We start from the raw sequence: 27,629 nt of genomic DNA, 5'->3' as shown, positions 1-27,629 counted from the left end.
CTCGAGAAGAGTAGGGAGTTATCCCGGTGTCCGGACCACATTTCCCCCGTCGGCCTTTACCGTGGCCTCACAATTGACCCCGTGTATGATTGGCTTTACCTGCCCTGCGATGGACTGGCGTCCTGTCCAGGGTGTACCCTGCCTTGTGCTCGTTGCTTGCTGGGTAGGCTCCGGCTTTCCGCGACACCGTATGGGATTAAGCGGTTTGCCAAATGACACGACATGATTCACCAATGAAGACCAAAGAGCTTTTAAAAGAACTTTATCACTTTTAAAAGGGATGAAGGGCACAGATCATGAGATGGGTATAAAACTTTTCACAAAGACACTGAATAACTCGGACGGCACAATGGTGCAGTAGTTAGCATTGCTGTGAACTCATTAGGTTCAACTCCCAGTAAGTCTAAGACAAAAGTCCAAAGACACATGGTACTGGTAGGTTAACTGGCTCCTGGTAAAACTGCCGAGGTGTGAGTGTATGTTTCTTTGTGTGACGTGCGATGGACTGGCATCCTGACCAGGATGTATCCTGCCTTGAGCCTGAACTACAGAGCAGTGACTGAGATGTGGAGAAAGTGTCCAGGAGTAAAAGATGGCCTGTATGGCAGACAGGCAAGGATGGGGAGACTTTACTGAAAAATGCCCATCTCAAATCCAGCTGGTAGTTTGCAACAAAGCATGTACTGTATGTGATACTGCAAACATGTGGTTCATCCAAACAGCTTAATTCAAAACATGTGTAATTCTCTTCACTGGATTTCATAGTTACTGTAACTTCAACAACACCTCAGGTGACTAGTCCCTGCTCTCTGATGAGGAGAATGATTAATTGTGAAGGGGTATGTTTTGCATGTATAAGATCAGATCAGAGACATGAAATCTTCAGAAATGAAGAACATCGGATTGCCTCTGTTGATAATGCTACACTGAAACAATTAACAGTTAAACTACTTGTGCATCTGATTTGCCTACTTTTGTCCACGTGGGCAGTGCTGGGCAGTGGAGCTGTCCAGGAGCTCTATAAAACTCTGTCCAGATCCTCAGAGCTGCAGACACAGGGACACAGGCACAGTGCTCTGAGACCATGAAGACCTTCACTGCCATCGCCCTCCTCCTCTGCCTGGGAGCTGCAGCTGGTGAGAAACATTGGCGTCTGTCTTTGGGGGTCCTCTGCTCCCCTTTTTCTTCTCTGTCACAGCTCTGCCTGTCCTGTCCTGCTGAGTTGTCACCTGTTTTAGAGGGCTGCGCTTCTGTCTGCTCACCCTGCAGCTATCACCTTGTGACCTCTGTCTCCTCTCCCTGTGTCTTGTCTTCTGTTCTCTTTCCTTTTCTTTCTGCTCCTCCCTCACTTTGTGTGTCCCTCTCACTGTGTCTCTCCCATCACTTCTCCTGCTGCTGTCTCTCTGACTCTCTGCCTCTCTCTCTCGCCATGCAGGTGCTGCAGTCCTTGATGAAGGGACCTTTAACAAGGAGGATGCCAGGAAGAGAGGACTGGGTGAGTGTATTATTACATCTGTGGTTCTGTCTGCTAGCCTCTATTTTATTGAACTGAGAAAGGAATTGTGATTTAGATGAAAATTAGCTGCAGACCTGTTTATACACCGGGTTGTTTCACTAGCTGAGCAATCCCAGGGAAGCTCTTTGCTCCAGCGTGCAACAGTAATGTCTCTTCAGGGATCTGATCCCAGAACAACTAATCCATGATGTTTTGCCTACTCATTCAGAGAATTTACAAAGCTCATTACCTTTATACTGATTAATACCCTATTTACACCAGTGTGCTGGCTCAGATGTTCAGGGCTAGTGCTGAGAACGGCTTCATTATCTTTTGTGTCCCAGCTCCTCACTCTTTGCTGTGTCTCTCCTTCCTGCAGAGGACAGTGAGCTGCTGGAGAACGCTGCTGACTTTGAGGACTACAGCGATTTCAGTACGTACACCTGCCACTGTTCTGGAAAAACTGCCTTGGATTACTGGGGACACACACCCACTGACTAAGAGTGTTCAAACTCCTGGCATTTATTTCCACTTCTCCACATTTGCACGGTTTCACATTAGATGTGCTCACATCTCTAAAATTCATTCTATTGTTCTGTATTCTTTACACACACTGATGAGAGCCTGTATGCACAAGCAAAGAGGAGTGAGATAGGTGATAGTACTGACAGTGATGTCTGGCCTGAGACAGCGGGTCAGTGTGTGAGTGAATGAGTCACACATGCTGCAGGCTCAATGTTACATGTGTGGGGAAAGCAGGGGGAATCAGGTCTCCCAGTCTGGCTCTCTGGCAACTCATGCTTTTCAATATACCTGAGCTGTTCTTGAGCTAATTCACTTGATTCTTCACTCGACTGTTCAGTTTAACACCTGAACCGATGAAGAGCCCTGTGAACCCTGCTGGTCTGGGCTCCAGGAGCAGCACTGCTGTGTTCACTGCACAGGAGCGCCTCCCAGAGGAAGACCAGACAGGAGGACTGGGAGGGGGTGTGAGGGGTGTCCTGGGGCACGGGGGACATAGGAATGAGAAACAGTCCAGTAAGAGGACAGGGGACAGCACCCTCAGGGCAAGACTTGCAGTTGATGTATCTCTGCAACGTGTCTTCATTCCAGATGTGGAGGGAGAGTCATAGGAGTGGGCTGTCCTTCCAAGCGAGGGGCATCAGTCTGGGTGTAGATGAGCTCAGATCACTAACAGTTTACATTATTCTGTGTTCCTTACAGAAGCTGCTGATGAGATGGGGTCATACGGGAATAAGAAGAGGAGTGAGTTAGGTGAGTGCTGCTGAAACTCCAGACACAGAAGGGACTGACTGAGCGACAGGTGAACATAAGAACTCAAGCACAGTTACGAACGACAGGCCAGTCAGCCTGTCTAACTCACTTGGTAGTTAGCAGCTGATGGATCAGAGGATCTCCTGCAGCTGTTTCTTGAAAAAAGCCCAATTCTTGGCTTCAACAATATGGTTGGCTACCCTGATCAATACTCCCTCAACCCTTTGTGTCAAGACATTGTCATGGTGTCTAATGCTGCTCCCCTCCGTTAGAGAGCAATACTGATATGGACATGGAAGGGGACAGCTTCAAGCGAGAACTCAGTGATCTTAGCTTGACAGATGCTGAAAAGACCAAACTTTACCTACAGAAGAGGAGTGAGATTAGTAAGAGTGCTTTTGACACTCAAAGTGTAGAACAGGGTGACTGAGCAACAGGTGAACATTTGAGCTCAGGTACACTTACGAATGAGAGTTGGCCATTTGGCATGTCTAACTCCTTTGGTAATTAACAGCTAAGTGTTCTGTGGATCTCATGCAGCTGTTTCTTGGAGGAAGAGAGAAACCTGTTGTGTAAAGAAGGTGTAATGGTGTCTGGTGTCTTTTCCCTCTGGTAGAGATTGATGCTGACATGGACATGGATAAAGGTTATCGAAAGCGAGAACTGGGTAAGGGCCTGTTCACTTCCTCACTCTTTCAGCTCATTACAGTGCTGCTGGTACAGCTAACTGCAAGCTGGGCTTGGGCCTTTGTCTTCAGATGATGGGGGAATCAGGTCTCCCAGTCTGGCCCTCTGGCAACTCATGCTTTTCAATATACCTGAGCTGTTCTTGAGCTAATTCACTTGATTCTTCACTCGACTGAACCTGTTTAACACCTGAACCGATGAAGAGCCCTGTGAACCCTGCTGGTCTGGGCTCCAGGAGCAGCACTGCTGTGTTCACTGCACAGGAGCGCCTCCCAGAGGAAGACCAGACAGGAAGACTGGGAGGGGGTGTGAGGGGTGTCCTGGGGCACGGGGGACATAGGAATGAGAAACAGTCCAGTAAGAGTACAGGGGACAGCACCCTCAGGGCAAGACCTGGAGTTGATGTATCTCTGCAACGTGTCTTCATTCCAGATGTGGAGGGAGAGTCATAGGAGTGGGCTGTCCTTCCAAGCGAGGGGCATCAGTCTGGGTGTAGATGAGCTCAGATTACTAACAGTTTACATTATTCTGTGTTCCTTACAGAAGCTGCTGATGAGATGGGGTCATACGGGAATAAGAAGAGGAGTGAGTTAGGTGAGTGCTGTTGAAACTCCAGACACAGAAGGGACTGACTGAGCGACAGGTGAACATAAGAACTCAAGCACAGTAACGAACGACAGGCCAGTCAGCCTGTCTAACTCACTTGGTAGTTAGCAGCTGATGGATCAGAGGATCTCCTGCAGCTGTTTCTTGAAAAAAGCCCAATTCTTGGCTTAAACAATATGGTTGGCTAACGTGATCCATACTCCCACAACCCTTTGTGTCAAGACATTGTCATGGTGTCTAATGCTGCTCCCCTCCGTTAGAGAGCGATACTGATATGGACATGGAAGGGACAGCTTCAAGCGAGAACTCAGTGATCTTAGCTTGACAGATGCTGAAAAGACCAAACTTTATCAACAGAAGAGGAGTGAGATTAATAAGAGTGCTTTTGACACTCAAAGTGTAGAACAGGCTGACTGAGTGACAGGTGAACATTTGAGCTCAGGGACACTTATGAACGAGAGTTGGCCATTTGGCATGTCTAACTCCTTTGGTAATTAACAGCTAATTGATCTGTGGATCTCATGCAGCTGTTTCTTAGAGGAAGAGAGAAACCTGTTGTGTAAAGAAGGTATAATGCTGTCTGGTGTCTTTCCCTCTGGTAGAGAGCGATGCTGACATGGACATGGAAGACAGCTATGGAAAGCGAGAACTGGGTAAGGGCCTGTTCACTTCCTCACTCTTTCAGCTCATTACAGTGCTGCTGGTACAGCTAACTGCAAGCTGGGCTTGGGCCTTTGTCTTCAGATGATGGGGGAATCAGGTCTCCTGAACTGGGAATCAGGTCTCCCAGTCTGGCCCTCTGGCAACTCATGCTTTTCAATATACCTGAGCTGTTCTTGAGCTAATTCACTTGATTCTTCACTCGACTGAACCTGTTTAACACCTGAACCGATGAAGAGCCCTGTGAACCTTGCTGGTCTGGGCTCCAGGAGCAGCACTGCTGTGTTCACTGCACAGGAGCGCCTCCCAGAGGAAGACCAGACAGGAGGACTGGGAGGGGGTGTGAGGGGTGTCCTGGGGCACGGGGGACATAGGAATGAGAAACAGTCCAGTAAGAGTACAGGGGACAGCACCCTCAGGGCGAGACCTGGAGTTGATGTATCTCTGCAACGTGTCTTCATTCCAGATGTGGAGGGAGAGTCATAGGAGTGGGCTGTCCTTCCAAGCGAGGGGCATCAGTCTGGGTGTAGATGAGCTCAGATCACTAACAGTTTACATTATTCTGTGTTCCTTACAGATGAGATGGGGTCATACGAGCCTAATAAGAGGAGTGAGTTAGGTGAGTGCTGTTGAAACTCCAGACACAGAAGGGACTGACTGAGCGACAGGTGAACATAAGAACTCAAGCACAGTTACGAACGAGAGGCCAGTCAGCCTGTCTAACTCACTTGGTAGTTAGCAGCTAATGGATCAGAGGATCTCCTGCAGCTGTTTCTTGAAAAAAACCCAATTCTTGGCTTCAACAATATGGTTGGCTAACGTGATCCATACTCCCACAACCCTTTGTGTCAAGACATTGTCATGGTGTCTAATGCTGCACCCCTCCATTAGAGAGCGATATTGATAAGGACATGGAAGGGACAGCTTCAAGCGAGAACTCAGTGATCTTAGCTTGACAGATGCTGAAAAGACCAAACTTTACCAACAGAAGAGGAGTGAGATTAGTAAGAGTGCTTTTGACACTCAAAGTGTAGAACAGGGTGACTGAGCGACAGGTGAACATTTGAGCTCAGGGACACTTACAATTGAGAGCTGGCCATTTGGCATGTCTAACTCCTTTGGTAATTAACAGCTAATTGATCTGTGGATCTCATGCAGCTGTTTCTTGGAGAAAGAGAGAAACCTGTTGTATAAAGAAGGTATAATGCTGTCTGGTGTCTTTCCCTCTGGTAGAGAGCGATGCTGACATGGACATGGAAGACAGCTTTGGAAAGCGAGGACTGGGTAAGGACCTGTTCACTTCCTCACTCTTTCAGCTCATTACAGTGCTGCTGGTACAGCTAACTGCAAGCTGGGCTTGGGCCTTTGTCTTCAGATGATGGGGGAATCAGGTCTCCCAGTCTGGCCCTCTGGCAACTCATGCTTTTCAATATACCTGAGCTGTTCTTGAGCTAATTCACTTGATTCTTCACTCGACTGAACCTGTTTAACACCTGAACCGATGAAGAGCCCTGTGAACCTTGCTGGTCTGGGCTCCAGGAGCAGCACTGCTGTGTTCACTGCACAGGAGCGCCTCCCAGAGGAAGACCAGACAGGAAGACTGGGAGGGGGTGTGAGGGGTGTCCTGGGGCATGGGGGACATAGGAATGAGAAACAGTCCAGTAGGAGTACAGGGGACAGCAGTCTGAGAGCAAGACCTGGAGTTGATGTATCTCTGCAACGTGTCTTCATTCCAGATGTGGAGGGAGAGTCATAGGAGTGGGCTGTCCTTCCAAGCGAGGGGCATCAGTCTGGGTGTAGATGAGCTCAGATCACTAACAGTTTACATTATTCTGTGTTCCTTACAGAAGCTGCAGATAAGATGGGGTCATACGGGCAAAAGAAGAGGAGTGAGTTAGGTGAGTGCTGTTGAAACTCCAGAAACAGAAGGGACTGACTGAGCGACAGGTGAACATAAGAACTCAAGCACAGTTACGAACGAGAGGCCAGTCAGCCTGTCTAACTCACTTAGTAGTTAGCAGCTAATGGATCAGAGGATCTCCTGCAGCTGTTTCTTGAAAAAAGCCCAATTCTTGGCTTCAACAATATGGTTGGCCATACTCCCACAACCCTTTGTGTCAAGACATTGTCATGCTGTCTACTCCTGCTCCCCTCCCTTAGAGATCGATGCTGACATGGACATGGAAGAAGGCCTCCGAAAGCGAGGACTGGGTAAGGACCTGTTCACTTCCTCACTCTTTCAGCTGATTACAGTGCTGCTGGTTCAAGTAACTGCAACCTGGGCTTGGGCCTCTTTGTCCTTTTTTCAGCTGAGAGAAGGTCTTTGAGCACAATGAACGCTCCAGACAAGAAAGGTGAGCTCCACTGAGAAATGAGATTGTAAGAGTGCTTTTGAGACTCAAAGTGTAGAACAGGCTGACTGAGCGACAGGTGAACATTTGAGCTCAGGGACACTTATGAACGAGAGTTGGCCATTTGGCATGTCTAACTCCTTTGGTAATTAACAGCTAATTGATCTGTGGATCTCATGCAGCTGTTTCTTGGAGGAAGAGAGAAACCTGTTGTGTAAAGAAGGTGTAATGGTGTCTGGTGTCTTTTCCCTCTGGTAGAGATCGATGCTGACATGGACATGGAAGACAGCTTTGGAAAGCGAGGACTGGGTAAGGACCTGTTCACTTCCTCACTCTTTCAGCTCATTACAGTGCTGCTGGTACAGCTAACTGAAACCTGGGCTTGGGCCTCTTTGTCCTTTTTTCAGATGAGAGCAGCTCTTTGAGCACAATGAACGCTCCAGCCAAGAAAGGTGAGCTCCACTGAAGGCCTGACTTCTGGTGCAGAGTGTGGAGGAGTCTGTAGTGCAGTAGAGCTATACAGTTTTTGGCTGTGCATCTTCCCTTTTATATTTAACAGCTGCTTTTAGTTGAGTTTTGCACTTGTTTCATCTATTAGGGAAGGAGGAACAGCAGCATCTCTAATTGTTGAATGTCTTTCTCTCCTGCAGGAGGTTACTGCATCAATTGTAAGTACTGAAATTACTTATCCAAAGTGGCCTCATCCCTCAGTTGTGCAAATGATCACATCAGAGTGATGTACGAAGTGTTGTCCTAAGCAAGTGACTGTTACGCTGCAGAGCAGCAATTAGCAAAAGGATGGACCCTATGCTGTCAGGGTATCATAGTACATTTAAGCAACAGGGAAATCCAAGGTCATCATGAAAGACTAGCAAATCGGGTCAAGAAGCCAAAAAACTTTCCATAAAAGGCCTCACAGTAATGAGTGTGTAACTCACAAAGTCTGAATCAATACTGAACACTGAATGAACAGGGAGCAGGGTTTAAATAGGCGATAACGAGGTGTGGTTAACCCACGCCTCCCCAGAGTGGATGAAGTACTTGCTCTTGGTTAGGGATGTTGGAACTGTAACAGTGATGACCTAGACCTCAATGTCTATCAACAGTTCTGAGTGGGCCTGAGAGAGAATGGCAGAAATATAGTTAACTTCACTGTCTTTGTGACTTTCAGTCATAGCCTTCGTAGTTTATCAGTGGAAAACTATGCACAACTATGTTCTCCTTTAAACTGCAATTGGTAGTTATCACTGAAGGGGAGACTTGATTGTGTGGTGGTCCTGTCTATGTCAGTCACACTGTTAACACAGTATCTTCTCCTTCCCTTCCTAAAGATTACTGGGGCTATTCCTGTACCCGCAGTGAGTATACTGTTGTTTTTTTACAAATTCCCACGACTATACCACGACTAAATGGATGAACAGTTTCAAAACTTTGAATCCCATCTCTTAAAACCTTTCATTTCTTATTTCATGTTTGAATTTCTCACACAATGCTGTCTCTCTAATTGTCTTTTTTTGCCCCTCAACAGGAATTAGATGCTATCGGAGATGTAAGTATTCCCTTCTGTATTTCTGTGCTTTGTACTGTTTTAATAAAGAGACGTATTTCTATGGTTTCTAAACTATGATGAGAAAATTTCATGAAAAGAAAATGCTGGGGCACTGTCCTACACAGGAAATGTAAAGAATATGACCCTTTCCAAACCTTGCTAAAAGTAGAGTTTAGTTCACACCAGCTGACATTTCTGCTTGTTTCTATAATTATAAAAACCTCAAAATTTTTTATATCCAAACTGTGTTAGTGATCCACACAAACGTATGTCTGTTTTGATCAAAATAAACCAGACTGACCCTCTGCTTCTCTTTTTCTTTAGGGAATTACAACTGTAAGTATGGAGATCCAGACTCAGCATCTGCTTCTTTCTTTTTCACTCCCTCACAATGAAGGATTTCACTGTCAACCAATGATTAAACTAAATCCACCAGCATACAACAACTGACACAAAAAATACACTGATACACGTTCTAGTGTCTTGAATCTGTCTTGAGTTTTCACTCAGTGCAAGGACTGTGTTAATAGTTATGAGGCTTGCACCGCTCAGCTAGTGATGTCTGCAGTTTAGAGGCAGGAGTAATTCATGAAATGCTTACTATGGTGCATGCTGTAGTGGAACAAGCTGTACCAACTGTTTGAGTGGAATGAAATAAGTGGAGTTATTTCAGTAGTGGTGTTTGTGCACAGATGAATAGACATTGGGAGTAAACGTCACTAAACCATGGTTATATTATCGACAGATGTACAGATCAGTATACCACAATGCAGGGTCATTTCTCAGTTTTCAGGAAGATAAAGGAGGTTTTTTTCACCAAGAACCTATGCTGCATGCAGGGAGGGTGCAATGCTTAATGTACAAATTGTATCACACTAATAAAGTTGCATATTTTTTAACATAGAAATAATAATCACACAATTAATTGGTATTACATGTAATTCTTCTCTCAATTATTCCGTTGAGAAGTTTCAGTAACATTTAGATTTTAGATTTACTATTTAACCAAAAATGTTTGTGTCCCGAACAGACTACCATCGCCGGAGGACCTGCCTCGTCAGTAAGTCTGTCTTTTAAGTCTTGCCTCTAATGATTGACTAGATGTCACAGACTTGTCACACTGTTTAGGATTTTCCCATCTGTCCCAGCAGTTCTCTGTTCTCAAAGCATCCCTGTTTTTTAGCTCTGTGAGACCTCTTTTTAAAACTAATGTTTTTTTAACGTAAGTGATTCCTTATATGTTTGTAGAAGAATTTTAGACCTCTAGCTGGAGAAAAGGGAGGCTTGTGATTTCTCTAGCTGACCTCCTCTCAGTCCTTTCTTCTTGTCCTCTTTCCTTGCAGGGAGAAGGAAATGTGGTGAGTAAACTTCTGGATCGCTGTTGATCTGGGATGGTCTACCTCTGGTGCTGAAGAGCTGCAGGGTCATGGGGTTTTCATTCCAGATGAGATGTGAATCAGTGCACTGAGCCAGCTGTCTGCATCATTAGTGAATGTCCGCCATATTGCTGCTCATGTAAAGCCCCCTGCAATCCCAGGCAGCACTGGAGCAAACTCTAGGGAACAGGCCCAGATTCCTGGCCTAATGGACACTAACAGCAAGCTTAGTGATGAAATCTCAGGGGCTCTCCCACAGCTGGTGATGACTGGAACTACTGAGAGGTGGTGAACTGGGATACACTGGAGATAGTGAGGGGGATTGAACAGAACTGGGATACACTGGAGATAGAGAGGGGGATTGAACAGAGCTGGGATACACTGGAGATAGAGAGGGGGATTGAACAGAGGTGGGATACACTGGAGATAGAGAGGGGGGATTGAACAGAACTGGGATACACTGGAGATAGTGAGGGGGATTGAACAGAGCTGGGATACACTGGAGATAGAGAGGGGGATTGAACAGAGCTGGGATACACTGGAGATAGAGAGGGGGATTGAGCAGAGCTGGGATACACTGGAGATAGTGAGGGGGATTGAACAGAGCTGGGATACACTGGAGATAGTGAAGATTATCGATCAGAGTTGTTATATGCTGGGGATATGCTGGAAATCTCTGTGAACAAAGGAAATCTTGTGTGACTTTTCTATCCAGAAGGTGGGGACACATAAGAACAGAGAGATGACAGGTGTACAGTATATTAGGTCATGTAACTAACTTCAGTCTCACTTTCTCTTCTCTGCAGTTCGTCACATTTGTTACCGTCGTAAGTACAGAAATTTATCTTGACTATCTTCTTGCCTCTTTACCGTGTAAATAGAAAACTATTCATAAAGGCTTTTGGGCACTTTATAAATTGAACTTTTCTGTGAGCACTGCTTATCTAACTCCATTGTCACTTGTCTTCCACTCTAGGTTACAGAAGATGCAGATGTGAGTAGTTTTTTTACTCTTCTTTATGATAAAGTGAAATGACAGTAAAAGATGAACAAACTCTTATGTTTTCTGCCTTCTGTTTTGCAGTTTTCTTCTGGGGATGCAGATACTGTAAGTATTTCCATCCTTTACTGAAGATGAAGTGATAATTTCTCTGCAGTGCTGTTCTGTCAGATGAGCTGGAAATGCTGGTGTCGTGTCATCTTAAGAAGAGCAGCTCTTGATATTAATGGTTCTTTGTGTTTCAGACACTAGAAGCTACTACTGCAATTCCTGCTCTGTCAGATATTTCTGGAGGAATTAATAAGAGATTTAAAGCTCTGCCTGAGACGGTGAAGATGAATGCAACCGGAACTCAGAGACCTTTCCTACTAATGCTTTCTGCTTAGCGGTGTGCAGGCTGTTAGCGTGAGAACATCACCATCATCTTCTTGTGTAACACGTGCCTGCTTCTGTCCACCTGGCACAGCCTCTGAGCAGAGACCTGTGTCTTAATACTACAGATGATAGAACTAACTATGTCGGTGTCTTTGCAATCATGTGGGGAGCCAATTAAGTTCAGCTTTGGGGCAACAGGAAATGTGATGGTCTGATGAACACCTAGAACTAGCTTGCCTCAGTCTTGAACTATTGTTTTGCCATCCAGCACCTCCAACACTGATATTACAGGGGCTAAAACCAGCTCCCATCAAGCACACAGTGATCTTTTTAATCACCATCTGCTACCACACACTTCAGACAGTTAAAACGCTGATTTATAATGTTCAGAATGTACCTCCAGGCTCCAATAAAGACAAACCTAACATTTCCTGCACCATGTTTCATCTGCCATGCCAGTTTCATAATTTCTTTTTATAATCCATTCTCTGTTAAATGGAAAATCAATAAATAATAAGCATCAACAACTTGTTCTCTGGATCTTTCTTCATAAAAAAACTGTAACTACTTTGGTTGTTTATCTGCTTTCAATCATGGACTCCTAACAACAAAAATTGGGCTTCAAGCCTGCTCTCCTCAGATCTCAGAAGCTCAGCAAGGCTGGGTCTGGTCAGTACTGGGATAGGAGACCTCTGAGGAAAATGGGGTTGCTGCTGGTGTTTGTGGACCAGTAGGTGGTGCTCTTCCATCTGGAGAAGAATTTCCAAACCAATAATGGTCTATCGGGTCAGATGTAAAACCGAAATCCGGACTTCATTGTCATTTAAGATGCCATGATAAAGTTTGGAACAATGGTTTAACTCTGGTCTCCTGGCTAATTCTGCTCTGGGTTCTGACTGCAATCTGACTTCCCCAAAGATACTCAGTGAAACAGTCCATCAGTGAAACAGTGTCTCACTTTTTCTACTGTGCAGAAAACATTCTTTGACTTCCCCGGACAATCATCCGATGGGGGGGGGGTGAGTGCTGTCGAGTTTGTCGACTCATGGCAACCGTATGGATAGTCCCCCATTACTATTCATAGAGTTTTCATGGCAGGACATGGAAGAGGATCTGGGGACAGGACCCGAAAGAACAGACTTAGTCTGAGTGTGTTATCAGAGGTGTATTCTGTCGGTTCAGACACCACTGGAATAAACAGTTCTTCTTCTTTTAGAGATGGATTTTCATGATGGGCTCCATTTCCAATGCTGCACAGTGAGATGCACAGTGATGTAAAAGTGATGTTGCAAGCAAGTACAACCCTATAGCCAAAACACACAAGGTCATGAAATCATTTCCAGCTCTTCACTGTGCCCTGGGAGTATACAGGAATGTACACCCATCTAAGAAAGATAAGAGTACAAACACAATGAAGAAAACTTTAAAGTCAGGCAGAACAGATGCGAAAGGTAACGAAAGGTAACCTCGTGAGAACTAATATGACTATGGGAAGCTGGAGAGTGGAGGTGTGTCTTCGAGCTGAGATGAGAGAGAAGTGTCTCTCGTGTGCTGGGGAATAGCTGCAGCGCACAGGTGTGATACACCTGAAGGATAGACTTCTTTCAGGCAGAAGGGCAAGATCTCGATGGAAGCCCAGGGAGCCTCAAGACTTCATGGGACTGCAGGTACAGGACGGAGGATGGAGATGGCAAAGGTGAGCGGGACTGGTGGACGGTGGAGGAAGACAGCAGACGAAGAGAAGTGCCACTGGGAAGCATGTCAAAGCCAGCTGGGGCCGCCTGTGCAGAAGGCCCAGGCAGGTGAGGCTGTGGTCGGTCCGTTGGCTCCAGGATCGGCCCAGCACTGAACTGCACTGCAGTCTCCATCTGTACTTCTGAGATTCATTTCAAATTACGCCCCCTTCTGCACTGGAGCGGTACTGCATCCGGTCTCGGAATTCCTGAAGCGGGACAGGCACCTGCCTCCTCTTCCAGCCCCTTTCCTACAAGAGCAAGACGCTCCCACCATTCCAGGCTCAGCTTTGGGAGATGGACATCCGGAAGCCCGCCTACCAGCGAGGCCAGGAGTGGCACGATGTCATAGGCGTCGCAACGGCGAGGTGCCTGGCCCCGTTACTCCTTCTTCCCCCCCCACATCCTTCACCGGATCCCACGCCGGCTTTTTTGTTTTTTTTTTCCGTCTGTCTTGGGTGGAATACCCGGCTCTGGACTTTTGCTCCCACTCAGGATTTCTCTACGGACTCAATTAGGACTGTCGCATGGAGCACGCCCCCCCGCGCACCAGCGCACCTCCGACACGCCCCCCTGTTCATCTACCAGCCAGCCCCGATCCTAGACTTTTTTCCCCGTAGGAACAAGTAATAGGTTTCACGAGGAATGACGGCAGCCGAAAGCTTGGGAGAAATTAGAATCATTTATTGAGATGTGGAGATTTGGCGTAACCCGTTTGGCTGAGGGCCAACCTCCCGGCCGTTGGACGGGGAGGATAGGACCCCCATGCGACCAATGGGGTAGCTGCAAAGGTGGAGAGGGGGTGGAGGAGGGATGCAGAAAACGAACGAGGAAGAGGAGAGGGTGACGTTTGATATATATGGAGACCGGTTGCTTACGTCAGGATTAGTGAGAACTGTGGCAGCTGTGTCGAATGAGCTCGGCTGCTTTCATTCCTCCCGAACTTTCATTAAAAACTCCATTTATTCCCTGCTGAAAAAAAGACGAAAGAAAACACAACGTTTCGGCCGTGGAGCCTTCTTCAGGTCTGAGAGAGACAGGGCAGTAGGCAAAGGTAAAGTAGCGGGAGAACAAAGGTTGAGAGGGAGGAGGAGTGAGAGGCGGGAGCAGGGGACAGAAAGAGAGGCCAATCAAGAGGTGTGAAGTCAGAATGGGTGCAGAGAGGTGTGAAATGAAACCTCCAATGAATGGAGAAAATTTAAAAGAACAGTAATCTGTCGTTAAGAGAAGGGGGAAGGTGTGATCCTAGCTGCAGGATAATTTTGGTTTCGGTGGTCTTTGAGAACACAGTCTTTGAGAACACAGACGGAGAGATTAGAGTGGTCATGGCCGTCGGAGGTGAAATGGGAAACAATGGGCTTGGAGAGATCTTTAATCTTCACAGCCCTTCACTCTTTTTCCCCCCGTGTCTGTTTCACTCCCTTCGGGATTCTGCCATCTGCACAGGGACCTGAAAAACGCTTTGTGACGCACCGTCTCCCAGGGTTCAGACTCACAGCCGGGTTTTTGGAACTGAATGGAGGCCAGAGGCCAAAGGTCACAACAACGTGTCTGCAGATGGACCTGCCACTTCACTGATGAATCCAGAGAAAGGCCGTTGAAGCCGATCATCAGGAGTTTGAATTTAATTCTGACAAAATTCATAGGCAATGACCAGAAAGAAGGCTAAACTCCATGATTTGTATTTTATTATTAAAGTTGTCAAAAAAGCTAACATATAAAGTAGCAAGGCCTCAGGCCACATACCTTTCAGAGGTTATTAACAGTGGGAAGGAAAAATGTGAGAAATATCGGTCAGCATAGGAATTAACTCCAAATCCCAACCGAACACGCACAGGAAGGCATATTACTGCAATAACGAGCCACGAGATGGCGCTGTAGGACTGTTATAGGAGGCGCTAATACAGCCTTTGTTCTGAACATGAGCGGCTGAAATTTCAGAAAATAAAATAAATTAGTTTTGGATACAAATACATCACTCAAAAGTCTATAAGAGCCTAGTAAAGACTCTTTACTCATAATTAAGCACCATAAATGACTGAAAAAGCACAGCACTCTGAACAGATGAGGTCTCAGGGTGAACAGTTGCCAGAAGACTGAGTGATTCCCGACTCTGGTTACTGATCAGTTCTTACAAAGTCTATCTCTTCCCTGATATCTTTTGATCTCGGTGCAGATACACTCATCATACATAAGCTGATGCAAAGTGTTTCAGAATAAATCTCTTATCAACATCCACAACTTTATGAAGCCAGCTGGTAACTGCAGATAAGATCAAAGCATCACCATGTGTATGAATTAATGAATTAAGTGCAACAAACACTTATTTCTAAAAAGACATTTTAAAAATAAGAAGTAAAAAGGCTGGACTTACATTGGGTCGTAACTAGACAGGAAGAGAAGTAAAAACTGAGTCAGAAATGTTGGTAATGTTTGATTATGATTTCTGAATTTCTGAACATATTTAGTTTTATCTGTACTTACAGCGGACTTGCTCATTTACAATGGTTTCTTCAGCAATTTTAGCTAAAAGAAGAAATAGATATTTAGTTCATAGTAGAACTAATAACTTTCTAGAAAAGCATTAGAGCCAGTGACAATGTTCTGAAAAAGGAAATTAGCACCTACAGGTAATGACACTGAATTAACAAGGCTTCACATTAGGTTAACGGCGATCTGCTTGTAGACGCTGCACTCAGACTGACAACACTCTTTCAGGTTGCTTTGCTTCTGACCTGTTATGAACGAGAGCGATGGCTACAGCATCCAATCCATGGAAACACGGGCTAGGTCGTGCGATGGTCAGCACTGCTGATTCACAGCTCCAGCATTCGGAGTTTGAGTCTAGCTTGGGACACCTGTCTGTGTGGAGTTTGCAGGTTGTGTGCTCTACCCATGTTTATACAGGTGTTCTACAGGTGCTCTCATTTCCTGTCTCAAAGGGAATAGGTAGTTTTCCTGGCCCTACATGTTTCCCTCCAAGTGATTTTTCATCTGGAGATTTGATTTAGTATAATTAGCACTGACCTGTGACCCTTCTGACACAAATAGAATACACTGCTTTGGAAAAGTATTGTCCCTTCCAGTGATATCCCATGTTGTTGAGACATTAAATATGTATATACAACTTTTTTGTAGATGTTTGGTTTTTAATTAAAAACTGAATGTTCAAACTGAACACATGTGGAGAAAGTGTCCAGGAGTAAAAGATGGCCTGTATGGCAGACAGGCAAGGATGGGGAGACTTTACTGACAAATGCCCATCTCAAATCCAGCTGGTAGTTTGCAACAAAGCATGTACTGTATGTGATACTGCAAACATGTGGTTCATCCAAACAGCTTAATACAAAGCATGTGTAATTCTCTTCACTGGATTTCATAGTTACTGTAACTTCAACAACACCTCAGGTGACTAGTCCCTGCTCTCTGATGAGGAGAATGATTAATTGTGAAGGGGTGTATTTTGCATGTATAAGATCAGAGACATGAATTCTTCAGAAACGAAGATGATCAGATTGCCTCTGTTGATAATGTTACACTGAAAACATTAACAGTTAAACTACTTGTGCATCTGATTTGCCTACTTTTGTCCACGTAGGCAGTGCTGGGAAGTGGAGCTGTCCAGGAGCTCTATAAAACTCTGTCCAGATCCTCAGAGCTGCAGACACAGAGACACAGGCACAGTGCTCTGAGACCATGAAGACCTTCACTGCCATCGCCCTCCTCCTCTGCCTGGGAGCTGCAGCTGGTGAGAAACATTGGCGTCTGTCTTTGGGGGTCCTCTGCTCCCCTTTTTCTTCTCTGTCACAGCTCTGCCTGTCCTGTCCTGCTGAGTTGTCACCTGTTTTAGAGGGCTGCGCTTCTGTCTGCTCACCCTGCAGCTATCACCTTGTGACCTCTGTCTCCTCTCCCTGTGTCTTCTCTTCTCTTCTCTTTCCTTTTCTTTCTGCTCCTCTCTCACTTTGTGTGTCCCTCTCACTGTGTCTCTCCCATCACTTCTCCTGCTGCTGTCTCTCTGACTCTCTGCCTCTCTCTCTCGCCATGCAGGTGCTGCAGTCCTTGATGAGTGGACCTTTAACAAGGAGAATGCCAGGAAGAGAGGACTGGGTGAGTGTATTATTACATCTGTGGTTCTGTCTGCTAGCCTCTATTTTATTGAACTGAGAAAGGAATTGTGATTTAGATGAAAATTTGCTGCAGACCTGTTTATACACCGGGTTGTTTCACTAGCTGAGCAATCCCAGGGAAGCTCTTTGCTCCAGCGTGCAACAGTAATGTCTCTTCAGGGATCTGATCCCAGAACAACTAATCCATGATGTTTTGCCTACTCATTCAGAGAATTTACAAAGCTCATTACCTTTATACTGATTAATACCTATTTACACCAAAAGTCAGCCAGCAGTATGCTGGCTCAGATGTTTTGGGCTAGTGCTGAGAACTGCTTCATTATCTTTTGTGTCCCAGCTCCTCACTCTTTGCTGTGTCTCTCCTTCCTGCAGAGGACAGTGAGCTGCTGGAGAACGCTGTTGACTTTGAGGACTACAGCGATTTCAGTACGTACACCTGCCACTGTTCTGGAAAAACTGCCTTGGATTACTGGGGACACACACCCACTGACTAAGAGTGTTCAAACTCCTGGCATTTATTTCCATTTTTCTCACATTGTGCTCACATCTCTAATTCATTCTATTGTTCTGTATTCTTTACACACACTGATGAGAGCCTGTATGCACAAGCAAAGAGGAGTGAGAGGTGATAGTGCTGACAGTGATGTCTGGCCTGAGACAGCGGGTCAGTGTGTGAGTGAATGAGTCACACATGCTGCAGGCTCAATGTTACATGTGTGGGGAAAGCAGGGGGAATCAGGTTTCAGGAATCAGGAGGGGGTGTGAGGGGTGTCCTGGGGCACAGGGGACATAGGAATGAGAAACAGTCCAGTAAGAGGACAGGGGACAGCACCCTGAGAGCAAGACCTGGAGTTGATGTATGTCTGCAACATGTCTTCATTCCAGATGTGGAGAGAGAGTCATAGGCGTGGGCTGTCCTTCCAAGCGAGGGGCATCAGTCTGGGTGTAGATGAGCTCAGATCACTAACAGTTTACATTATTCTGTGTTCCTTACAGAAGCTGCCGATAAGATGGGGTCATACGAGCCTAATAAGAGGAGTGAGTTAGGTGAGTGCCGTCGAAACTCCAGACACAGAAGGGATTGACTGAGCGACAGGTGAACATAAGAACTCAAGCACAGTTACGAACAACAGGCCAGTCAGCCTGTCTAACTCACTTGGTAGTTAGCAGCTAATGGATCAGAGGATCTCCTGCAGCTGTTTCTTGAAAAAAGCCCAATTCTTGGCTTCAACAATATGGTTGGCTAACGTGATCCATACTCCCACAACCCTTTGTGTCAAGACATTGTCATGCTGTCTAATGCTGCTCCCCTCCGTTAGAGAGCGATACTGATATTGACATGGAAGGGGACAGCTTCAAGCGAGAACTCAGTGATCTTAGCTTGACAGATGCTGAAAAGACCAAACTTTATCAACAAAAGAGGAGTGAGATTAGTAAGAGTGCTTTTGACACTCAAAGTGTAGAACAGGGTGACTGAGTGACAGGTGAACATTTGAGCTCAGGGACACTTACGATCGAGAGTTGGCCATTTGGCATGTCTAACTCCTTTGGTAATTAACAGCTAATTGATCTGTGGATCTCATGCAGCTGTTTCTTAGAGGAAGAGAGAAACCTGTTGTGTAAAGAAGGTGTAATGCTGTCTGGTGTCTTTTCCCTCTGGTAGAGAGTGATGCTGACATGGACATGGAAGACAGCTTTGGAAAGCGAGGACTGGGTAAGGACCTGTTCACTTCCCCACTCTTTCAGCTCATTACAGTGCTGCTGGTACAGCTAACTGCAAGCTGGGCTTGGGCTTTTGTCTTCAGATGATGGAGGAATCAGGTCTCCCAGTCTGGCCCTCTGGCAACTCATGCTTTTCAATATACCTGAGCTGTTCATGAGCTAATTCACTTGATTCTTCACTCGACTGAACCTGTTTAACACCTGAACCGATGAAGAGCCCTGTGAACCCTGCTGGTCTGGGCTCCAGGAGCAGCACTGCTGTGTTCACTGCACAGGAGCGCCTCCCAGAGGAAGACCAGACAGGAGGACTGGGAGGGTGTGTGAGGGGTGTCCTGGGGCACGGGGGACATAGGAATGAGAAACAGTCCAGTAAGAGGACAGGGGACAGCAGCCTGAGAGCAAGACCTGGAGTTGATGTATCTCTGCAACGTGTCTTCATTCCAGATGTGGAAGGAGAGTCATAGGAGTGGGCTGTCCTTCCAAACGAGGGGCATCGGTCTGGGTGTAGATGAGCTCAGATTACTAACAGTTTACATTATTCTGTGTTCCTTACAGAAGCTGCTGATGAGATGGGGTCATACGGGCAAGAGAAGAGGAGTGAGTTAGGTGAGTGCTGCTGAAACTCCAGACACAGAAGGGACTGACTGAGCGACAGGTGAACATAAGAACTCAAGCACAGTTACGAACGAGAGGCCAGTCAGCCTGTCTAACTCACTTGGTAGTTAGCAGCTGATGGATCAGAGGATCTCTTGCAGCTGTTTCTTGAAAAAAGCCCAATTCTTGGCTTCAACAATATGGTTGGCTAACGTGATCCATACTCCCACAACCCTTTGTGTCAAGACATTGTCATGCTGTCTAATGCTGCTCCCCTCCGTTAGAGAGCGATACTGATATTGACATGGAAGGGGACAGCTTCAAGCGAGAACTCAGTGATCTTAGCTTGACAGATGCTGAAAAGACCAAACTTTATCAACAAAAGAGGAGTGAGATTAGTAAGAGTGCTTTTGACACTCAAAGTGTAGAACAGGCTGACTGAGTGACAGGTGAACATTTGAGCTCAGGTACACTTACGATCGAGAGTTGGCCATTTGGCATGTCTAACTCCTTTGGTAATTAACAGCTAATTGATCTGTGGATCTCATGCAGCTGTTTCTTAAAGGAAGAGAGAAACCTGTTGTGTAAAGAAGGTGTAATGCTGTCTGGTGTGTTTCCCTCTGGTAGAGAGTGATGCTGACATGGTCATGGAAGACAGCTATGGAAAGCGAGAACTGGGTAAGGACCTGTTCACTTCCTCACTCTTTCAGCTCATTACAGTGCTGCTGGTGCAGCTAACCGCAAGCTGGGCTTGGGCCTTTGTCTTCAGATGATGGGGGAATGAGGTCTCCCAGTCTGGCCCTCCGGCAACGCATGCTTTTCAATATACCTGAGCTGTTCTTGAGCTAATTCACTTGATTCTTCACTCGACTGAACCTGTTTATCACCTGAACCGATGAAGAGCCCTGTGAACCCTGCTGGTCTGGGCTCCAGGAGCAGCACTGCTGTGTTCACTGCACAGGAGCGCCTCCCAGAGGAAGACCAGACAGGAAGACTGGGAGGGGGTGTGAGGGGTGTCCTGGGGCACGAGGGACATAGGAATGAGAAACAGTCCAGTAAGAGGACAGGGGACAGCAGCCAGGGAGCAAGACCTGGAGTTGATGTATGTCTGCAACGTGTCTTCATTCCAGATGTGGAGGGAGAGTCATAGGAGTGGGCTGTCCTTCCAAGCGAGGGGCATCAGTCTGGGTGTAGATGAGCTCAGATCACTAACAGTTTACATTATTCTGTGTTCCTTACAGAAGCTGCAGATAAGATGGGGTCATACGGCCAAGAGAAGAGGAGTGAGTTAGGTGAGTGCTGTTGAAACTCCAGACACAGAAGGGACTGACTGAGCGACAGGTGAACATAAGAACTCAAGCACAGTTACGAACAACAGGCCAGTCAGCCTGTCTAACTCACTTGGTAGTTAGCAGCTAATGGATCAGAGGATCTCCTGCAGCTGTTTCTTGAAAAAAGCCCAATTCTTGGCTTCAACAATATGGTTGGCTAACGTGATCCATACTCCCTCAACCCTTTGTGTCAAGACATTGTCATGGTGTCTAATGCTGCTCCCCTCCATTAGAGAGCGATACTGATATGGACATGGAAGGGGACAGCTTCAAGTGAGAACTCAGTGATCTTAGCTTGACAGATGCTGAAAAGACCAAACTTTACCTACAGAAGAGGAGTGAGATTAGTAAGAGTGCTTTTGACACTCAAAGTGTAGAACAGGGTGACTGAGCGACAGGTGAACATTTGAGCTCAGGGACACTTACGATCGAGAGTTGGCCATTTGGCATGTCTAACTCCTTTGGTAATTAACAGCTAATTGATCTGTGGATCTCATGCAGCTGTTTCTTAGAGGAAGAGAGAAACCTGTTATGTAAAGAAGGTGTAATGCTGTCTGGTGTCTTTTCCTTCTGGTAGAGAGTGATGCTGACATGGACATGGAAGACAGCTTTGGAAAGCGAGGACTGGGTAAGGACCTGTTCACTTCCTCACTCTTTCAGCTCATTACAGCACTGCTGGTACAGCTAATTGCAAGCTGGGCTTGGGCCTTTGTCTTCAGATGATGAGGGAATCAGGTCTCCCAGTCTGGCCCTCCGGCAACGCATGCTTTTCAATATACCTGAGCTGTTCTTGAGCTAATTCACTTGATTCTTCACTCGACTGAACCTGTTTAACACCTGAACCGATGAAGAGCCCTGTGAACCCTGCTGGTCTGGGCTCCAGGAGCAGCACTGCTGTGTTCACTGCACAGGAGCGCCTCCCAGAGGAAGACCAGACAGGAGGACTGGGAGGGGGTGTGAGGGGTGTCCTGGGGCACGAGGGACATAGGAATGAGAAACAGTCCAGTAAGAGGACAGGGGACAGCAGCCAGGGAGCAAGACCTGGAGTTGATGTATGTCTGCAACGTGTCTTCATTCCAGATGTGGAAGGAGAGTCATAGGAGTGGGCTGTCCTTCCAAGCGAGGGGCATCAGTCTGGGTGTAGATGAGCTCAGATCACTAACAGTTTACATTATTCTGTGTTCCTTACAGAAGCTGCTGATGAGATGGGGTCATACGGGCTTAAGAAGAGGAGTGAGTTAGGTGAGTGCCTTCCAGACACAGAAGGGACTGACTGAGCGACAGGTGAACATAAGAACTCAAGCACAGTTACGAACGAGAGGCCTGTCAGCCTGTCTAACTCACTTGGTAGTTAGCAGCTAATGGATCAGAGGATCTCCTGCAGCTGTTTCTTGAAAAAAGCCCAATTCTTGGCTTCAACAATATGGTTGGCTAACATGATCCATACTCCCTCAACTCTTGTGTCAAGACATTGTCACGGTGTCTAATCCTGCTCCCCTCCGTTAGAGAGCGATATTGATAAGGACATGGAAGGGACAGCTTCAAGCGAGAACTCAGTGATCTTAGCTTGACAGATGCTGAAAAGACCAAACTTTACCTACAGAAGAGGAGTGAGATTAGTAAGAGTGCTTTTGACACTCAAAGTGTAGAACAGGCTGACTGAGCGACAGGTGAACATTTGAGCTCAGGGACACTTACGATCGAGAGTTGGCCATTTGGCATGTCTAACTCCTTTGGTAATTAACAGCTAATTGTTCTGTGGATCTCATGCAGCTGTTTCTTGGAGGAAGAGAGAAACCTGTTGTGTAAAGAAGGTGTAATTGTGTCTGGTGTCTTTCCCTCTGGCAGAGAGTGATGCTGACATGGACATGGAAGACAGCTTTGGAAAGCGAGGACTGGGTAAGGACCTGTTCACTTCCTCACTCTTTCAGCTCATTACAGTGCTGCTGGTACAGCTAACTGCAACCTGGGCTTGGGCCTCTTTGTCCTTTTTTCAGATGAGAGCAGCTCTTTGAGCACAATGAACGATCCAGCCAAGAAAGGTGAGCTCCACTAAAGGCCTGACTTCTGGTGCAGAGTGTGGAGGAGTCTGTAGTGCAGTAGAGCTATACAGTTTTTAGCTGTGCATCTTCCCTTTCATATTTAACAGCTGCTTTTAGTTGAGTTTTGCACTTGTTTCATCTATTAGGGAAGGAGGAACAGCAGCATCTCTAATTGAATATCTTTCTGTCTTGCAGGAGGTTACTGCATCAATTGTAAGTACTGAAATTACTTATCCAAAGTGGCCTCATCCCTCAGTTGTGCAAATGATCACATCAGAGTGATGTACGAAGTGTTGTCCTAAGCAAGTGACTGTTACGCTGCAGAGCAGCAATTAGCAAAAGGATGGACCCTATGCTGTCAGGGTATCATAGTACATTTAAGCAACAGGGAAATCCAAGGTTATCATGAAAGACTAGCAAATGGGGTCAAGAAGCCAAAAAACTAGGAGAAACTTTGCAAAAGGAGTCCAAGACAATTTCCAAAAATCAGAATCAAAAGGGTAGCCAAAAGTCCAAAACCCAGGAAGGATTCCAGAAAAGGTATCCCAGTAGTGTGTGTAACTCACAAAGTCTGAATCAATACTGAACACTGAATGAACAGGGAGCAGGGTTTAAATAGGCGATAACGAGGTGTGGTTAACCCACGCCTCCCCAGAGTGGATGAAGTACTTGCTCTTGGTTGGGGATGTTGGAACTGTAACAGTGATGACCTAGACCTTAATGTCTATCAACAGTTCTGAGTGGGTCTGAGAGAGAATGGCAGAAATATAGTTAACTTCACTGTCTTCTTGACTTTCAGTCGTAGCCTTTGTAGTTTATCAGTGGAAACCATGCAAAACTACAGTATGTTCTCCTTTAAACTGCAATTGATCGTTATCACTGAAGGGGAGACTTGATTGTAAGTGGTGGTCCTGTCTCTGTCAGTCACACTGTTAACACAGTATCTTCTGCTTCCCTTCATAAAGATTACTGGGGCTATTCCTGTACCCGAAGTGAGTATACTGTTGTTTTTTTACAAATTCCCACGACTAAATGGATGAACAGTTTCAAAACTTTGAATCCCATCTCTTAAAACCTTTCATTTCTTATTTCATGTTTGAATTTCTCACACAATGCTGTCTCTCTAATTGTCTTTTTTTGCCCCTCAACAGGAATTAGATGCTATCGGAGATGTAAGTATTCCCTTCTGTATTTCTGTGCTTTGTACTGTTTTAATAAAGAGACGTATTTCTATGGTTTCTAAACTATGATGAGAAAATTTCATGAAAAGAAAACGCTGGGGCACTGTCCTACACAGGAAATGTAAAGAATATGACCCTTTCCAAACCTTGCTAAAAGTAGAGTTTAGTTCACACCAGCTGACATTTCTGCTTGTTTCTATAATTATAAAAACCTCAAACAATTTTATATCCAAACTGTGTTAGTGATCCACACGTATGTCTGTTTTGATCAAAATAAACCAGACTGACCCTCTGCTTCTCTTTTTCTTTAGGGAATCACTACTGTAAGTATGGAGATCCAGACTCAGCATCTGCTTCTTTCTTTTTCACTCCCTCACAATGAAGGATTTCACTGTCAACCAATGATTAAACTAAATCCACCAGCATACAACAACTGACACAAAAAATACACTGATACACGTTCTAGTGTCTTGAATTTGGCTTGAGTTTTCACTCAGTGCAAGGACTGTGTTAATAGTTATGAGGCTTGCACCGCTCAGCTAGTGATGTCTGCAGTTTAGAGGCAGGAGTAATTCATGAAATGCTTACTATGGTGCATGCTGTAGTGGAACAAGCTGTACCAACTGTTTGAGTGGAATGAAATAAGTGGAGTTATTTCAGTAGTGGTGTTTCTGCACAGATGAATAGACATTGGGAGTAAACGTCACTAAACCATGGTTATATTATCGACAGATGTACAGATCAGTATACCACAATGCAGGGTCATTTCTCAGTTTTCAGGAAGATAAAGGAGGTTTTTTTCACCAAGAACCTATGCTGCATGTAGGGAGGGTGCAATGCTTAATGTACAAATTGTATCACACTAATAAAGTTGCATATTGTTTAACATAGAAATAATAATCACACAATTAATGGGTATTACATGTAATTCTTCTTTCAATTATTCCGTTGAGAAGTTTCAGTAACATTTAGATTTCAGATTTACTATTTAACCAAAAATGTTTGTGTCCCGAACAGACTACCATCGCCGGAGGACCTGCCTCGTCAGTAAGTCTGTCTTTTAAGTCTTGCCTCTAATGATTGACTAGATGTCACAGACTTGTCACACTGTTTAGGATTTTCCCATCTGTCCCAGCAGTTCTCTGTTCTCAAAGCATCCCTGTTTTTTAGCTCTGTGAGACCTCTTTTTAAAACTAATGTTTTTTTTAACGTAAGTGATTCCTTATATGTTTGTAGAAGAATTTTAGACCTCTAGCTGGAGAAAAGGGAGGTTTGTGATTTCTCTAGCTGACCTCCTCTCAGTCCTTTCTTCTTGTCCTCTTTCCTTGCAGGGAGAAGGAAATGTGGTGAGTAAACTTCTGGATCGCTGTTGATCTGGGATGGTCTACCTCTGGTGCTGAAGAGCTGCAGGGTCATGGGGTTTTCATTCCAGATGAGATGTGACTCAGTGCACTGAGCCAGCTGTCTGCATCATTAGTGAATGTCCGCCATATTGCTGCTCATGTAAAGCCCCCTGCAATCCCGGGCAGCACTGGAGCAAACTCTAGGGAACAGGCCCAGATTCCTGGCCTAATGGACACTAACAGCAAGCTTAGTGATGAAATCTCAGGAGCTCTCCCACAGCTGGTGATGACTGGAACTACTGAGAGGTGGTGATCAGAACTGGGATACACTGGAGATAGTGAGGGGGATTGAACAGAACTGGGATACACTGGATATAGAGAGGGGGATTGAACAGAGTTGGGATACACTGGAGATAATGAGGGGGATTGAACAGAGCTGGGATACACTGGAGATAGAGAGGGGGATTGAACAGAGCTGGGATACACTGGAGATAGTGAGGGGGATTGAACAGAGCTGGGATACACTGGAGATAGTGAAGATTATCGATCAGAGTTGTTATATGCTGGGGATATGCTGGAAATCTCTGTGAACAAAGGAAATCTTGTGAGACTTTTCTATCCAGAGGGTGTTGACACATAAGAACAGAGAGATGACAGGTGTACAGTATATTAGGTAATGTAACTAACTTCAGTCTCACTTTCTCTTCTCTGCAGTTCGTCACATTTGTTACCATCGTAAGTAAAGAAATTTATCTTGACTATCTTCTTTCCTCTTTACCATGTGAATAGAAAACTATTCATAAAGGCTTTTGGGCACTTTATAAATTGAACTTTTCTGTGAGCACTGATTATCTAACTCCATTGTCACTTGTCTTCCACTCTAGGTTACAGAAGATGCAGATGTGAGTAGTTTTTTTACTCTGCTTTATGATAAAGTGAAATGACAGTAAAAGATGAACAAACTCTTATGTTTTCTGCCTTCTGTTTTGCAGTTTTCTTCTGGGGATGCTACTACTGTAAGTATTTCCATCCTTTACTGAAGATGAAGTGATAATTTCTCTGCAGTGCTGTTCTGTCAGATAAGATGGAAATGCTGGTGTCGTGTCATCTTAAGAAGAGCAGCTCTTGATATTAATGGTTCTTTGTGTTTCAGACACTAGAAGCTACTACTGCAATTCCTGCTCTGTCAGATATTTCTGGAGGAAATACTAAGAGATTTAAAGCTCTGCCTGAGACGGTGAAGATGAATGCAACCGGAACTCAGAGACCTTTCCTACTAATGCTTTCTGCTTAGCGGTGTGCAGACTGTTAGCGTGAGAACATCACCATCATCTTCTTGTGTAACACGTGCCTGCTTCTGTCCACCTGGCACAGCCTCTGAGCAGAGACCTGTGTCTTAATACTACAGATGATAGAACTAACTATCTCGGTGTCTTTGCAATCATGTGGGGAGCCGATTAAGTTCAGCTTTGGGGCAACAGGAAATGTGATGGTCTGATGAACACCTAGAACTAGCTTGCCTCAGTCTTGAACTATTGTTTTGCCATACATCACCTCCAACACTGATATTACAGGGGCTAAAACCAGCTCCCATCAAGCACACAGTGATCTTTTTAATCACCATCTGCTACCACACACTTCAGACAGTTAAAACGCTGATTTATAATGCTCAGAATGTACCTCCAGGCTCCAATAAAGACAAACCTAACATTTCCTGCACCATGTTTCATCTGCCATGCCAGTTTCATAATTTCTTTTCATGATCCATCCTCTGTTAAATGCAAAATCAATAAATAATAAGCATCAACAACTTGTTCTCTGGATCTTTCTTCATAAAAAAACTGTAACTACTTTGGTTGTTTATCTGCTTTCATTCATGGACTCCTAACGACATAATTTGGGCTTCAAGCCTGCTCTCCTCAGATCTCAGAAGCTCAGCAAGGCTGGGTCTGGTCAGTACTGGGATAGGAGACCTCTGAGGAAAATGGGGTTGCTGCTGGTGTTTGTGGACCAGTAGGTGGTGCTCTTCCATCTGGAGAAGAATTTCCAAACCAATAATGGTCTATCGGGTCAGATGTAAAACCGAAATCCGGACTTCATCGTCATTTAAGACCCCATGATAAAGTTTGGAACAGTGGTTCAACTACGGTCTCCTGGCTAATTCTGCTCTGGGTTCTGACTG

At 45.4% G+C, this 27,629-nt stretch overlaps 1 protein-coding gene and 1 long non-coding RNA gene across 51 annotated transcripts; both read left to right on the top strand.

The window, feature by feature from the left end:
- The first annotated feature begins 981 nt into the window (after positions 1–981).
- On the top strand, positions 982–27,257 carry LOC148657928 (uncharacterized). 50 transcript variants are annotated; one of them, XM_088638585.1, is made up of 31 exons: positions 982–1,136; positions 1,436–1,495; positions 1,875–1,928; positions 2,720–2,770; positions 3,387–3,437; positions 4,001–4,051; positions 4,666–4,716; positions 5,301–5,342; positions 5,957–6,007; positions 6,580–6,621; positions 6,884–6,934; positions 7,033–7,077; positions 7,333–7,383; positions 18,231–18,281; positions 18,898–18,948; positions 19,512–19,562; positions 20,178–20,228; positions 20,792–20,842; positions 21,459–21,509; positions 22,073–22,123; positions 22,730–22,780; positions 22,879–22,923; positions 23,119–23,136; positions 23,889–23,915; positions 24,075–24,095; positions 25,122–25,151; positions 25,407–25,450; positions 26,162–26,182; positions 26,332–26,349; positions 26,440–26,463; positions 26,601–27,257. In XM_088638585.1, exons 1-31 carry the CDS (start codon positions 1,085–1,087, stop codon positions 26,739–26,741), a joined length of 1,449 nt encoding a protein of 482 aa, XP_088494711.1. In that variant the 5' UTR covers positions 982–1,084; the 3' UTR covers positions 26,742–27,257. The 50 variants fall into 50 exon arrangements, with proteins under 50 accessions (XP_088494711.1, XP_088494713.1, XP_088494710.1 ...); XM_088638587.1 differs by having other exon boundaries at positions 6,571–6,621; positions 20,801–20,842; positions 22,082–22,123; XM_088638584.1 differs by having other exon boundaries at positions 6,571–6,621; positions 20,801–20,842.
- On the top strand, positions 8,107–11,901 carry LOC148657929 (uncharacterized). The gene is made up of 9 exons (XR_015940523.1): positions 8,107–8,124; positions 8,603–8,623; positions 8,948–8,959; positions 9,654–9,683; positions 9,967–9,981; positions 10,806–10,826; positions 10,976–10,993; positions 11,084–11,107; positions 11,245–11,901. It is a non-coding gene; the product is annotated as an uncharacterized LOC148657929 (long non-coding RNA).
- Positions 27,258–27,629: the final 372 nt, after the last annotated feature.

The sequence above is a fragment of the Lepisosteus platostomus genome, chromosome 7, assembly GCF_059453375.1.
Source record: "Lepisosteus platostomus isolate fLepPlt1 chromosome 7, fLepPlt1.hap1, whole genome shotgun sequence".
Lineage (NCBI taxonomy): Eukaryota > Metazoa > Chordata > Actinopteri > Semionotiformes > Lepisosteidae > Lepisosteus > Lepisosteus platostomus.
The sequence above is the reverse complement of the archived record's forward strand: the minus strand, read 5'-3'. Positions and strand labels throughout refer to the sequence as shown.